Source organism: Ranitomeya variabilis, chromosome 1 (genome assembly GCF_051348905.1).
Source record: "Ranitomeya variabilis isolate aRanVar5 chromosome 1, aRanVar5.hap1, whole genome shotgun sequence".
In the NCBI taxonomy this organism is placed as follows: domain Eukaryota; kingdom Metazoa; phylum Chordata; class Amphibia; order Anura; family Dendrobatidae; genus Ranitomeya; species Ranitomeya variabilis.
Window position 1 is genome coordinate 838,655,450 of NC_135232.1, and position 15,198 is coordinate 838,670,647.

A 15,198-nucleotide genomic window follows, 5' to 3' on the forward strand; every position below is an offset into this window, starting at 1 on the left:
AAAAGACCACAGTGCTTGTCATTGCTAATTTCCTGTGATCGCCGCTAGTTGATCGTTAGGAGATAGTGATTTCTGGTGCACTGCTGTATGTAGCACAGGCAATCGGATGATCGCAGCTTCAAGTCTCTTAAGGGAACTATTGAAGTCAGTAAAAAGTGTAAAAAAAAAAGTTTTTAAAAGTATGAAGAAAATAAAAAAAACACAAAAGTTCAATTCATCCCCCTTTTGCCCTATTTAAAATAAAACAATAAAAAATACACATATTTAGTATCACTGTGTTCAGAAATGTCCGATCTACCAAAATATAAAGAAAAAATATCGTAATTGAATTATCGTAATTGAATCATTAAATGACATAATGAGGAAACAAAAATATCAGAATTACAATAAAATGCAAGAATAGGTGATCAAAACATCATATCTACCCTTAAATGAAATGAATAAAAACATCAGCTCAGGACGCAAAGAATAAGCCATCATCCGGCCACAGATCCCGAAATATTATAAGGCTACAGATTTCAAAAAATGGCAACATAAGCAAAACATTTTTTCTTACAAAGTTTGGAATTTTTTTCACCACTTAAATAAAAGAAATCCTATACATGTACTTGTACTGACCTAGGGAATCATATTGCCAGGGAATCTGAAGGTATATTTACACAAGAATACAGTGACCAGTGTGCAGCGATATGTTAATTATTCATATATTAATTAGAAACTACTAATGATTTAGAATCAGAGGATGAGAACCAGGATGGGTCAGGAGGGGATTGCTGAAAGGGAACCTGTCACCAGTTTTGGCCGATAGGAGTTACAGCCACCATCTTTGAGGGCTGATTTACAGCATTCTATAATGCTGTGTATAAGCCCCTAACTCAACCTGTAAGAGAAGAAAAATAACAGCACTGATAATTTCTTAGTGATAAAACCTTCAGTATAAGTAAACAGCAGCACATAGTCTGATAAGTGATACATTGCTGAATTCAGTCTTTTAACCCCCTACCTCATTCTGTCCTCAGATTACATACCAAAAACCTGCTGACAGATTCCCTTTTAAATGCACAGTGGGCATGAATTTTCATGACATCACATCCACTTTGTTTGGACAGCAGATTTTTTGACCAGAAAAAAACACATTGGAAAAAAAGCACAATTTTTATGCTATGTGTAAATAAGACCCTACAGTATTAAAGAAATGTAAAGACATTCCTCTAGTTCCTAAATTCTGCAGGCTAGTATCTCATAAAAGCCCAGTATTGGATTTATTGTTTTTTTTTTTTCATTCAGGCCAACCACCTGTTAAATTGCAATTTGTGAACACGCACCTTATACAATTAATTTGTATTGTCATGTTCAGCAATACTATGTGAGAATCCACAAGACTTGCAATTTGCAATGAATATAACTGACATTTGTTCTTTTGTTTCAGTCAAACAAGTCTATTTAGTGTAACAGATGCTTATTCCAAATTCTTCTTTTAAGTATGCAAATTATAAAATGATGACTCTATTGTATCATAGCCAAAAGGGAATATATTGTAAGAAAATGTATTAAATAAGCATGTTAAACATATTATTTTTATCATTTCCTTTATTTGCTTTTTATATTTTGGTCCAGAGAATGAAACCAATATGTTGATAGTTACAGACAAAGCATCTTTTATAGATTTGACTAATTAGGTTAACAGACTTATAAAAAAAATAAAAGAATCCAAACTTTAATAACTTTCCTACTTACCCAGGTCTAGATTTGTAACCAAAGCTACCCACTTCTCTTATACCAAGTCAATCCTTGCTTTGCACCAACCTACTCTTTCATCTGTGACTCTTAGGCTATGTGCACACTTTGCGGCGTCCTCTGTGGGTTCTCCCGCAGTGGATTTGATAAATCTGCGCGGGCAAAACCGCTGCGGTTATCCCTGCAGATTTATCGCGGTTTGTTTTGCGGTTTCCGCTGCGGGTTTACTCCTATACTATTGATGCTGCATATGCAGCAATATGCAGCATCAATAGTAATGGTAAAAATAATAAAAATTGGTTATATACTCACCCTCTGACGTCCCGATCTCCTCGGCGCTGCACGCGGCGCTCCGGTTCCAAAGATGCTGTGCGAGAAGGGCCTTCGTGACGTCACGGTCATGTGACCGTGACATCACGGTCATGTGACCGCGACGTCATCTCAGGCCCTGCTCGCACAGCAACCCAGACCGGACGGCCGCGTGCAGCGCTGAGAGGTGAGTATATCATTATTTTTTATTTTAATTCTTTTTTCACACACAAATATGGTTCCCAGGGCCTGGAGGAGAGTCTCCTCTCCTCCACCCCGGGTACCATCTGCACATTATCCGCTTACTTCCCGCATCGTGGGCACAGCCCCATGCGGGAAGTAAGCGGTTCAATGCATTCCTATGTGTGCAGAATCGCAGCAAAGAAGTGACATGCTGCGGGTTGTAAACTGCGCTGCGTTTCTGTGCGGTTTTTCCCTCAGCATGTGCACAGCGGATTGCAGTTTCCATAGGGTTTACATGTAAATGTAAATGCTATGGAAACTGCTGCGGACCCGCAGCATCAAAATCGCCGCGGTAAAACCCGCAAAGTGTGAACATGGCCTTATTGTCAGAGTAGTGTGTCTCATCACACCCAAGCCGTTCTAACCCTCTTTTAAAATTAATTACATCCAAGTACCGTAAAGTCTACGACTGCATCATATACTGCACCTTTAACCCCTTCCCGACCTTTGACGCCACGTAGGCGTCATGAAAGTCGGTGCCAATCCGACCTGTGACGCCTATGTGGCGTCATGGAATGATCGCGTCCCTGCAGATCGGGTGAAAGGGTTAACTCCAATTTCACCCGATCTGCAGGGACAGGGGGAGTGGTGCTACAGCCCAGGGGGGGTGGCTTCACCCCCTCGTGGCTACGATCGCTCTGATTGGCTGTTGAAAGTGCAACAGCCAATCAGAGCAATTCGTAATATTTCACCTATAAAAAGTGGTGAAATATTACAATCCAGCCATGGCCGATGCTTCAATATCATCGGCCATGGCTGGAAACCCTGATGTGACCCCCCCACAGCCACCGATCGCCTCCCCAGTCCTCCGATCGGTCCCGTAGTTCCCTCCGTCCACCTGTCTGCTCCCCCGTTCTCCTGCCCGCTCCCCCCGTGCTCCGATCCACCCCCCCGTGCTCCGATCCACCCCCCGTGCTCCGATCCCCCCCCCCCCATACTTACCGAGCCTCCCGGAGTCCGTCCGTCTTCTCCAAGGGCGCCGCCATCTTCCAAAATGGCGGGCGCATGCGCAGTGCGCCCGCCGAATCTGCCGGCCGGCAGATTCGTTCCAGGTATATTTTGATCACTGTGATAAATAAACTTATCACAATGATCAAAATAAAAAAAATAGTAAATGAACCCCCCATCCTTTATCACCCCCGTAGGTAGGGTCAATAATAAAATAAAGAAAAAAAATATTTTTTTTTTCTTTTTTTCTGCACTAGGGTTAGGGTTAGTGTTAGGGCTAGGGTTAGCATTAGGGTTAGGGTTAGGGTTAGGGTTAGGGCTAGGGTTAGGGCTAGGGTTAGGGTTAGGGCTAGGGTTAGGGTTAGAATTAGGCTATGTGCACACGGTGCGGAGTTGGCTGCGGATCCGCAGCGGATTGGCCGCTGCGGATTCGTAGCAGTTTTCCATCAGGTTTACAGTACATGTAAACCTATGGATAACCAAATCCGCTGTGCCCATGGTGCGGAAAATACCACGCGGAAACGCTGTGTTGTATTTTCCGCAGCATGTCAATTCTTTGTGCGGATTCCGCAGCGTTTTACACCTGTTCTTCAATAGGAATCCGCAGCTGAAATCCGAACAAAAAACACTGGAAATCCGCGGTAAATCCGCAGGTAAAACGCAGTGCCTTTTACCTGCGGATTTTTCAAAAATGGTGCAGAAAAATCTCACACGAATCCGCAACGTGGGCACATAGCCTTAGGGTTAGGGTTGGAATTAGAGTTAGGGTTGGAATTATGGCTAGGATTGGAAATAGGGTTAAGATTAGGCCTGTGGTTAGGGTTATGGTTAGGGTTAGGGGTGTGTTGGGGTTAGGGTTGTGGTTAGGGTTGGGATTAGGGTTAGGGTTGGGATTAGGGTTAGGATTAGGGTTAGGGTTGGGATTAGGGTTATGGGTGTGTCGGGGTTAGGGTTGTGGTTAGGGGTGTGTTGGGGTTAGGGTTGTGATTAGGGTTATGGCTAGAGTTGGGATTAGGGTTAGGGGTGTGTTGGGGTGAGTGTTGGAGTTAGAATTGAGGGGCTTCCACTTTTTAGACACATCGGGGGTCTCCAAACGCAACATGGCGCCACCATTGATTCCAGCCAATCTTGCGTTCAAAAAGTCAAATGGTGCTCCCTCCCTTCCGAGTCCCGACATGCGCCCAATCAGTGGTTTACCCCATATATGGGGTAACAGCATACTCAGGACAAGCTGGGCAACAACTATTGGGGTCCAATTTCTCCTGTAACCCTTGTGAAAATAAAAAATTGCTTGCTAAAACATCATTTTTGAGGAAAGAAAAATAATTTTTTATTTTCTCGGCTCTGCGTTGTAAACTTCAGTGAAGCACTTGGGGGTTCAAAGTGCTCACCACATATCTATATAAGTTCCGTGGAGGGTCTAGTTTCCAAAATGGGGTCCCTTGTGGGGAGTTTTTACTGTTTCGGCACATCAGGGGCTCTGCAAACGCAACGTGACGCCCGCAGATTATTCCATCAAAGTTTGCATTTCAAAAGTCACTTCTTCCCTTCTGAGCCCCAACGTGTGCCCAAACAGTGGTTTACCCCCACATATGGGGTATCACTGTACTCAGGACAAACTGGGCAACAACTTTTGGGGTCCAATTTCTCCTGTTACCCTTGTGAAAATAAAAAATTGCTTGCTAAACATCACTTTTGAGGAAAGAAAAATGATTTTTTATTTTCACGGCTCTGCGTTGTAAATTTCTGTGAAGCACTTGGGGGTTCAAAGTGCTCACCACATATCTAGATAAGTTCCTTGGGGGGTCTAGTTTCCAAAAGAGGGTCAATTGTGGGGGGTTTCTACTGTTTAGGCACATCAGGGGCTCTGCAAACGCAACGTGACGCCCGCAGACCATTCCATCAAAGTCTGCATTCCAAAACGTCACTACTTCCCTTCCGTGCCCCGACGTGTGCCCAAACAGTGGTTTACCCCCACATATGGGGTATCAGCGTACTCAGGATAAACTGGACAACAACTATTGGGGTCCAATTTCTCCTGTTACTCTTGTGAAAATAAAAAATTGCGGGCTAAATAATAATTTTTGAGGAAAGAAAAATGATTTTTTATTTTCACAGCTCTGCGTTATAAACTTCTGTGAAGCACTTGGGGGTTTAAAGTGGTCACCGCACATCTACATTAGTTCCATGGGAGGTCTAGTTTCCAAAATGGGGTCACATGTGGGGGAGCTCCAATGGTTAGGCACACAGGGGCTCTCCAAACGCGTCATGGTGTCCGCTAACGATTGGAGCTAATTTTTCAAAAAGTCAAATGGCGCTCCTTCCCTTCCGAGCCCTGCCATGTACCCAATCAGTGGTTTACCCCCACATGTGAGGTATCAGTGTAGTCAGGAGAAATTGCCCAATAAATTTTAGGATCCATTTTATCCTGTTGCTCATGTGGAAATGAACAAATTGAGGCTAAAATAAATTTTTTGTGAAAAAAAAGTACTTTTTCATTTTTACGGATAAATTTGTGAAGCACCTGGGGGTTCAAAGTACTCACTATGCATCTAGATAAGTTCCTTGGGGGGTCTAGTTTCCAAAATGGGGTCACTTGTGGAGGAGCTCCAATGTTTAGGCACACAGGGGCTCTCCAAACGCGACATGGTGTCCGCTAGCGATTGGAGCTAATTTTTCATTCAAAAGTAAAATGGCGCTCCTTCCCTTCCGAGCCCTGCCGTGTGCACAAACAGTGGTTTGTGACCACATATGAGGTATCGGCGTACTCAGGAGCAATTGCCCAACACATTTTAAGATCCATTTTTTCCTGTTGCCTATGTGAAAATGAAAAAATTGAGGATAAAAGAAATTTTTTGTGAAAAAAAAGTACTTTTTCATTTTTACGGATCAATTTGTGAAGCACCTCAGGGTTCAAAGTGCTCACTATGCATCTAGATGAGCTCCTTGGGAGGTCTAGTTTCCAAAATGGGGTCAGTTGTGGGGGAGTTCCAATGTTTAGGCACACAGGGGCTCTCCAAACGCGGCATGGTGTCCGCTAAAGATTGGAGCCAATTTTTCATTCAAAAAGTCAAATGGCGCTCCTTCCCTTCCGAGCCCTGTCGTGCGCCCAAACAGTGGTTCCCCCCCACATATGGGGTATCGGCGTACTCAGGACAAATTGTGCAATAACTTTTGGGGTCCAGTTTCTCTTTTTACCCTTGGGAAAATAAAATAATTGTTGCTAAAAGATCATTTTTGTGACTAAAAAGTTAAATGTTCATTTTTTCCTTCCATGTTGCTTCTGCTGATGTGAAGCCCCTGAAGGGTTAATAAACTTCTTGAATGTGGTTTTGAGTACCTTGAGGGGTGCAGTTTTTAGAATGGTGTCACTTTTGGGTATTTTCAGCCATATAGACTCCTCAAACTGACTTCAAATGTGAGGTGGTCCCTAAAAAAAATGGTTTTGTAAATTTCGTTCTAAAAATGAGAAATTGCTGGTCAAATTTTAACCCTTATAACTTCCTAGCCAAAAAAATTTTGTTTACAAAATTGTGCTGATGTAAAGTAGACATGTGGGTAATGTTATTAATAATAAAAATTAAAAATTTCAAAATTTTTAAAATTTTAGCCAAATTTGCATTTTTTTCACAAATAAACGCAAAAATTATCGACCTAAATATACCACTAACATGAAGCCCAATATGTCACGAAAAAACAGTCTCAGAACCGCTAGGATCCGTTGAAGCGTTCCTGAGTTATTACCTCATAAAGGGACACTGGTCAGAATTGCAAAAAATGGCCAGGTCATTAAGGTCAAAATAGGCTGGGTCATGAAGGCGTTAAAGTGTACCTACATTTTTATAAGAAAATTATTATAGTGCCAGACTCTGCTTTATAATCACTTTTCTAAATTGCTCTATTAGTGACTTCTGCCGATAACCCAGAGTATGGACTGCCCAAAGTCTGAGGAAAGTCTGTGCTGAGGCTACACTGAAATATGCTTGTCACTTTTAGCTAAGGAACGAGCGCTGTAAAACCGTAATGTGCTCGTTCCTGCACCGAAGACAGCAGAAGGAGAAGGACACAGCTTAGTTTAGTGCAGCCTGTGGCAAAAACTTTGGGTGGTTGTTGCTGCAAAAATCACTAATAGAGTGAGTTAGAGAAATGATTAAAGTTCTGCTATAATAATTTTGTTGGGAAGGTACTGTATATTTCGGATTATAAGACGCATTATGCCCCCAAATTTGGGGTGAAAATGGGGGTGCATCTTATAATGTGAATATACCTTACCGGCTGAGGTGGAGCAGGGTCCCAGGGTCGCGGCTGGAGGAAGAAAGAGTGGAGTGTTGCTGCAGGCTGCAGGGGGTGTTCAGAAGTGCAGCACGCCGCTGTGGGTGGTGTCCGCTGCTGTGGGTGGTGTCCGGTGCTGCGGGTGGTGTCCGGTGCTGCGGGGGCTCTGCCGACATTTTGTGAAAAGCTAGAGCCCCCGCAGTTCCATGGTTTCCTATGCAGTGGACTCTGGGAAAATAGCTTCCGGGGGGGGGGGGGGGCGGTGCATGTGCAGATGGAGATCTCGGCATCAAGATCTCAGGAGATGAGATCTCAGCACTTGGCCATCAGTCCTAAAGATGATTGTTAAGAGACCCCATAGCCATTCTCAAAGCCACTATGGAATCTTCTTCATGGCTTGTGGCTTAGGACCATTATTCAGCTGGAACATCTCATCACATAATATATTAAACACCAGAGTGTTCTTCCTTTAGTCAGATGACAAATCACCTAGAATAAGTCATCAATTTTCTTAGATGTACTGCAGTATGGTATTTAGGAGATAACATAGCTTGTAGAAATTCTTACATAAGTTCAAACATATGATGATTTTTTCTAATAAATTAGTATATCAAAGCTCCAGCATATGAAATTTAATATATGATATCTAATTTCACTGATCTATGAAAATGTTTGTCATTGAAAAACATCCAAAAGTATTTAATCCTAAGCAAACGTGAATCAAACCACCTGCCACAATTATTGCATCTGTTATGAACTTGGCAGAGATGGCAAAACCCAAAATCCAGCCATCTGTTGAGTCGAGAACAACTGGCCTATGCACGGATGGTAAATGGAAAGAGTGATAACTATATATAGGCAGCCAGACATGACTTGAGCCTGTGATTTTGACTTGCTCCATTCTTTATTTGTGACTTAAAGTTTAAATATTAGGATCAAAGCAGCTTAGTTTCTTGTTGGCTGTTATTCTACTTAGCAATATTACCTTTAAGTGCCACAAAGGAGCAGAACTCCAGAAAGACCTGGCTGCACATATTACTACGAGGCACTGCCAGTCACTAAGTCATATATACAGTTAGTCCCATAGGTAAAAGTTACATTAGAAGATGTCTGGAATTTAAGGTGTGAAAGGTGTAAGGTGCGGAATATATACTTTTCTTTTTGTTTAATATAAGGATGCTGTATTTTTTGCTCACTTTTGACTAAAGTACTTTAAAAATATGCCAGTTTTTATAATTTCACAAGTTCAGCTTTTGAGTAAGAGCATTAGCAGAGCAAAGAAAAAAATCCTCTTAAATAAAATAAATGGAAGTTTAACAATTAAACTAAATTATCATTAAAAAACATAAACAAATTATTACTTGTGTATTGCATTTGAAACAATATTATAAAATGAACTGACTTTGCAAAAGTATCGGCAAATTTAAAATTTCCTTACAAGTCAAGAAAAAAGCCAAAATTCCTATGCCTTGATCATACAAAAGATATCTACGCATTGATCATATAAAAACAAAGCCAATTATATTTACTTAGATGTTGGAGCTTTCACTAGTTTTGCCTTGCATCTGTATTGGAGCAATCAGGTGTGATGATGATTAGGACCGCTAAGATAAAGTGTAAACTTTTGAGTTCCAAATACATATTTATCAATTATAAGCTGATCGTCGAAACAATTCTGAGTGAATTATAGTATGGGCTAATATATAATATTGCATCATTTTACTTTTAGGGCACCATCTTTCTGCCTGGAAACAGAGTAGTGGAGCATCCATGCAATGAGGAAAGTCCAGGGAAATTCTTATTCGAGGTGGTTGCAGGTAAGGCTGTATTATTTTTTAATATCTTGCTCTGATGCTGAAGATTTCATGAATGAATTGGCTCAAGGATTGTTCTGCCCATGCTTGATGGGAAGGATTTCATGAGAATCATTGTCATTTATTGCAGAATGATTTTGTATGTCTTTCTCTAGATATACATGATGATAGCTACAGTAGAACTAGATGTGCTTGTAATAATGAGTATAGAACTTCGTAGCAGATAAATATGTGTAATATATTAATTTAGTATACCATTTAGTATACCCTAGAGTGAACAGGGCTCAGAGAGGATCTGTCACAATAAAAGCAGCACACGTTACTAAATAGCTCTTAAATCTACATTTACCACTGTATAATACATGTTAGAATAGTCATACAATGTTTTTTGAAAGTTTAAACTTGATACATGCCCAATCAGTCTGATTGACAGCTCATCAGAATCCTCCTTCCCTGGTGTTGCTGCCGCTGCTCAGATCTCACACTGCTCAGCACAAGCTGCATCTGTCAGTCAGGCTGGGTGGGTGAGGGCTGAACATAGCTGGACTAATACAATGCATATTTTAATATTAGGATTATGCAGTCATCCTAAAATGAATTTTCAAAATAAGTACAACAGCCTCATCAGGTCTATGAGTTCTTGAGTTCTATTACATAATGTATGCAGTTTTCTTTTGTCAAATCTGGTGACAGATCTGCTTTAAGTTTTCTCACTGCTGAGTTTGCTACAATTGTATGCAGATCGTTTGAAATTTGAATTCGCTAGCTTTGCCAAATTTTCTCAAGAAATTTGAGTCACTGACCATAAGAGCTTGCACTCTACAAAAGAAAGAGAGGAGAGAGGACCTCACTGAACATAAAGCTCACATTCTACATGAAAGAGAGAGGACCCTGCTGGTCATTCAAGCTTACACTCTATGGGAGAAAGAGAGAGAGAGGACCCCACTGCCTATAAGTGCTTTCACTCTATAGGAGAAAGGGGACCCTACTCACTATAAGCGGTTAAACTCTATAAGAGAGAGAGGAACCTGATGACCATAAAAGCTTACACTCTACAGTAGAAAGAGAAGACCCCACTGCCTATAAGTGCTTACACTCTACAATAGAGAGAGAGGACCTCGCTGACCATAAGAGCTTACACTCTATAGTAGAGAGAAAACATCGCTGACCATAAGAGCTTACCCTCTACAGTAGAGAGAGAGAGGTACCAGCTGCTGATAAGAGCTTAAACTCTATGGGAGAAAGACAGAGAGAGAGAGAGAGGACCCCGCTGATCATAAGCGCTTACACTTTCCATTAGAATGAGAGAACTCTGCTGATCATAAGATCTTACACTCTATAGGAGAGAGAAGACCCAGCTGACCATAAGATCTTACACTCTATAGGAGAGAGAAGACCCAGCTGACCATAAGATCTTACACTCTATAGGAGAGAGAAGACCCAGCTGACCATAAGATCTTACACTCTATAGGAGAGAGAAGACCCAGCTGACCATAAGATCTTACACTCTATAGGAGAGAGAAGACCCAGCTGACCATAAGATCTTACACTCTATAGGAGAGAGAAGACCCAGCTGACCATAAGATCTTACACTCTATAGGAGAGGGAAGACACAGCTGACCATAAGATCTTATACTCTATAGGAGAGAGAACTCTGCTGATCATAAGATCTCACACTCTATAGGAGAGAGAAGACCCAGCTGACCATAAGATCTTACACTCTATAGGAGAGAGAAGACCCAGCTGACCATAAGATCTTACACTCTATAGGAGAGAGAAGACCCAGCTGACCATAAGATCTTACAATCTATAAGCGAGAGAGAGAGAAGGGACATTGGTGCCCTTAAGAGCTTACGCTTTACAGAAGAGAGTCCAAACTGTGCTCAACAGGAAACTGCTGATCTGTGATGGTCCAGGTAATGACCACCACTGTACAAGGTATGATAATCCGTAAGATGTCATAGCTGATAGGGCATTATGAGGAGGCCCATGCAGAAATACAGAATGACATTAGCTTGCTGTCTGAGGCCTCAGCGATGTGCGAACTGCAAATCAAGTCTCAAAGTGTTCAAATCTGTGTGAAACCCACAAATTTCAGAAAATACAACTCAAGTTCGATCCTCCAAAGATGGATTCGCTCATCTCTAATTTATACATCATTAACACAAATCTCTCTCTTGTAGAACAGCTTACCACAAAGTATCACTACAGTAGATGATTGCATGAGTCTGGACATGGACTGGATATGATTGTAGTAAAGTTGAGACGTGAGAAGTAAAACTGTATAGGTATTTTTTCTACATTAATAAGAACAGGGGCGTAACTACCGCGGTCGCAGCGGTCGCCATTGCGACCGGGCCCCGCAGGTCAGGGGCCCAGGGCCGGCCCCTGATCTGCGGGGCCGGACTGGCCATCGGGCACTTCTGGCAAATGCCAGAAGAGCCGGTGCCAGTAGTGGGCCGCCCGCTGTACTGTTCCCCCCCGCCAGTGCCGCGGCCGCATTTAACTATACCGGCGTCTATGACACCGGTACAGTTCAATGCAATGATGGAGGAGAGAGCGTCACCTGACGCTCCCTCTCCCATCATTCCCCGCTCTGCCTCTGACAGTACACTGCGGGTGCGCGATGACGTCATATCATCGCGCACCTGCTGTGTCCTGGGCAGACTGCAGCCGCTGGGAACAGCGCGGGCAAAAGGAAAGGTGAGGAGAGTTTTTTTTTTCTTTTTAACTGGACTGTGGGGCCATTATCGGGGGGGGGGGATGAGATGTGGGCTGTGCTCTATATACCCCTGTGCGGGCTGTGCTGTATATATCCCTGTGCAGGCTGTGCTGTATATATCCCTGTGAGGGCTGTGCTCTATATATATCCCTGTGCGGGCTGTGCTCTATATACCCCTGTACGGGCCGTGCTCTATATATCCCTGTGCGGGCCGTGCTGTATATATCCCTGTGCGGGCTGTGGTCTATATACCCCTGTGCGGGCTGTGCTGTATATATCCCTGTGCGGGCTGTGCTCTATATACCCCTGTGCTGGCTGTGCTGTATATATCCCTGTGCGGGCTGTGCTGTATATATCCCTGTGCGGGCTGTGCTGTATATATCCCTGTGAGGGCTGTGCTCTATATATCCCTGTGCGGGCTGTGCTCTGTATACCCCTGTGTGGGCTGTGCTCTATATACCCCTGTACGGGCTGTGCTGTACATATCCCTGTGCGGGCTGTGCTCTATATACCCCTGTGCGGGCTGTGCTCTATATACCCCTGTGCTGGCTGTGCTGTATATATCCCTGTGCGGGCTGTGCTCTATATACCCCTGTGCGGGCTGTGCTCTATATATCCCTGTGTGGGCTGTGCTGGATATACCACTGTGTTGGCTGTGCTCTATATACCCCTGTGCGGGCTGTGCTGTATATACCACTGTGCGGGCTGTGCTGGATATACCACTGTGCGGGCTGTGCTGGATATACCACTGTGTGGGCTGTGCTCTATATACCACTGTGCGGGCTGTGCTGGATATACCACTGTGCGGGCTGTGCTGGATATACCACTGTGCGGGCTGTGCTGGATATACCACTGTGCGGGCTGTGCTCTATATACCACTGTGCGGGCTGTGCTCTATATACCACTGTGCGGGCTGTGCTGTATATACCACTGTGCGGGCTGTGCTGGATATACCACTGTGCGGGCTGTGCTGGATATACCACTGTGCGGGGTGTGCTGGCACCCAACACCATGTTGCAGTGCAGGTGATTCCTGCAACAGTCCGAGGCGTATCTAGGGGAAGGTGGGGGGGTGGGCGTGGGGGGGGCCCCATTTGGAAGTTCACACCGGGGCCCATAACTTTGTAGTTACGCCACTGAATAAGAATGCTCACATTCACTGGCAACAAACAAAGATCTTAATGGTGGTAAAATAAAATTATATATTCTAAATACTGCATGAAGTATATGAAGAATCCTGAAACACCAAAGAGATAGGTGTTCAGAGCGGCACATACAGATAGCAAACATTTACGGGTGTAATTATCAGCAATGCCACACAATCCAAATATTATTTCATCTCAGCACATCCCATCGTGCCCTGAAGTATTAAGGCCCCGTCTCACTTAGCGATTTACCAACGATCACGACCAGCGATATGACCTGGCCGTGATCGTTGGTAAGTCGCTGTGTGGTCGCTGGGGAGCTGTCACACAGACCGCTCTCCCCAGCGACCAACGATCAGGGGAACGAGTTCGGCATCGTTGAAACTGTCTTCAACGATGCCGAAGTCCCCCTGCAGCACCCGGGTAACCAGGGTAAACATCGGGTTACTAAGCGCAGGGCCGCGCTTAGTAACCCGATGTTTACCCTGGTTACCAAAAAAACAAACAGTACATACTCGCCTTTCGGTGTCCAGGTCCCTTGCCGTCCGCTTCCTGCTCTGACTGACTGAGCCGCCGTACACTGAGAGCAGAGCGCAGCGGTGACGTCACTGCTGTGCTCTCACTTCTCACTGTACGGCCGGCAGTCAGTGAGAGCAGGAAGCAGACGGCAAGGGACCTGACGGACATCAGAAGGCGAGTATGTATTGTTTGTTTTTTTTTACATTTACGCTGGTAACCAGGGTAAACATCGGGTTACTAAGCGCGGCCCTGCGCTTAGTAACCCGATGTTTACCCTGGTTACCAGTGAAGACATCGCTGGATCGGTGTCACACACACCGATTCAGCAATGTCAGCGGGGCCTCAACGACCAAAAAAAGGTCCAGGCCATTCCGACACGACCAGCGATCTCGCAGCAGGGGCCTGATCGCTGGTACGTGTCACACATAGCGAGATCGCTATGGTGGTCGCTGTTGCGTCACAAAACTTGTGACTCAGCAGCGATCTCGCTAGCGATCTCGCTATGTGAGACGGGGCCTTTAGAGTAGGACCATGCATTATATAAGCTTTGTTGTGCTACGCTGGCTGTTATGGTAGAATGTGACTGCAGGTATCGGAACGTACAGTATTATACAAGTAGTCCTCATGACTTGCCCGCTGCGGCTGATGAGATGCAGGGTTAATTTTTTTCCTACTAAAATAAGGTGTTTTAGTGCATGTTAAGTATTCAGTGTTTGCCTTGGCGTTTCTTATTTGTACAGCTAATGAAACACACTCTCCGAAGAATGATAGCCTTACTGCCAAGCAGAACAGTACTATTGATCACGGTGTTGTACACAGCTATGAGCAAATTAGCCTAATATGTTTAGTGGGATTTTAATTGCACAAGACATTATATCAGGCTCTTCCCAGTAACAATAGATAGTATGACATTTAAAGGGATCCCATCCCCAGGTTTTTTTCTATATAAACTATATCCACCACCTTCCAGGCACCTTTCCTGCAACCTCTTCATAAGAGCACAACTGCCCTGTACACCTGGGACAGTGCCTTTTATCATTGTCCCCACAATCGCTGCATCTTCTGTCTTGATTGACGTGTCTGTGGTCTCCTACTTCATCCACAGTCTGTTTATCTCTCATACCTGCACAGTAGGGATCACAAGAGGTGGTGAGCTCTCCTGCAATGGAAATCTTCAGAGGCTAGACAGACATCTGTCTGAGATGGTTTAGTGAATCCTGCTTTGAGCAGAGGGTTGGACACAATGACCCTGGAGGTCCTGTCCAACTCTAATATTCTAGGAGTCTATGATTCTATGATAAGGGCTGCACAGATGATTGTGTGGATGATGTCAACCATGTTAATCAAGGCAGGAACATAGGGGACGTCAAGTGTAGTCCAGATCTGACCATTCGGCTGGGAAAAAATAGCACTTCTATCGTTTTTTTAGACATTCAATGTATGAGATGCTGTAAATATTATTGGGTTTTATTAGTTTAGACTATTATACA

General features: G+C 43.9%; 1 protein-coding gene across 4 annotated transcripts in view; it reads left to right on the forward strand.

The window, feature by feature from the left end:
* The window catches only part of ARHGAP24 (Rho GTPase activating protein 24), a 1,388,018-nt gene that overhangs the window by 1,010,543 nt on the left and 362,277 nt on the right, over positions 1-15,198 (forward strand). For all 4 annotated transcript variants that reach the window (XM_077275809.1, XM_077275810.1, XM_077275813.1 and 1 more), the window contains one exon: positions 9,239-9,326. In XM_077275809.1, the coding sequence (XP_077131924.1) occupies positions 9,239-9,326 (88 nt within the window). The remainder of the gene's footprint in view (positions 1-9,238; positions 9,327-15,198) is intronic.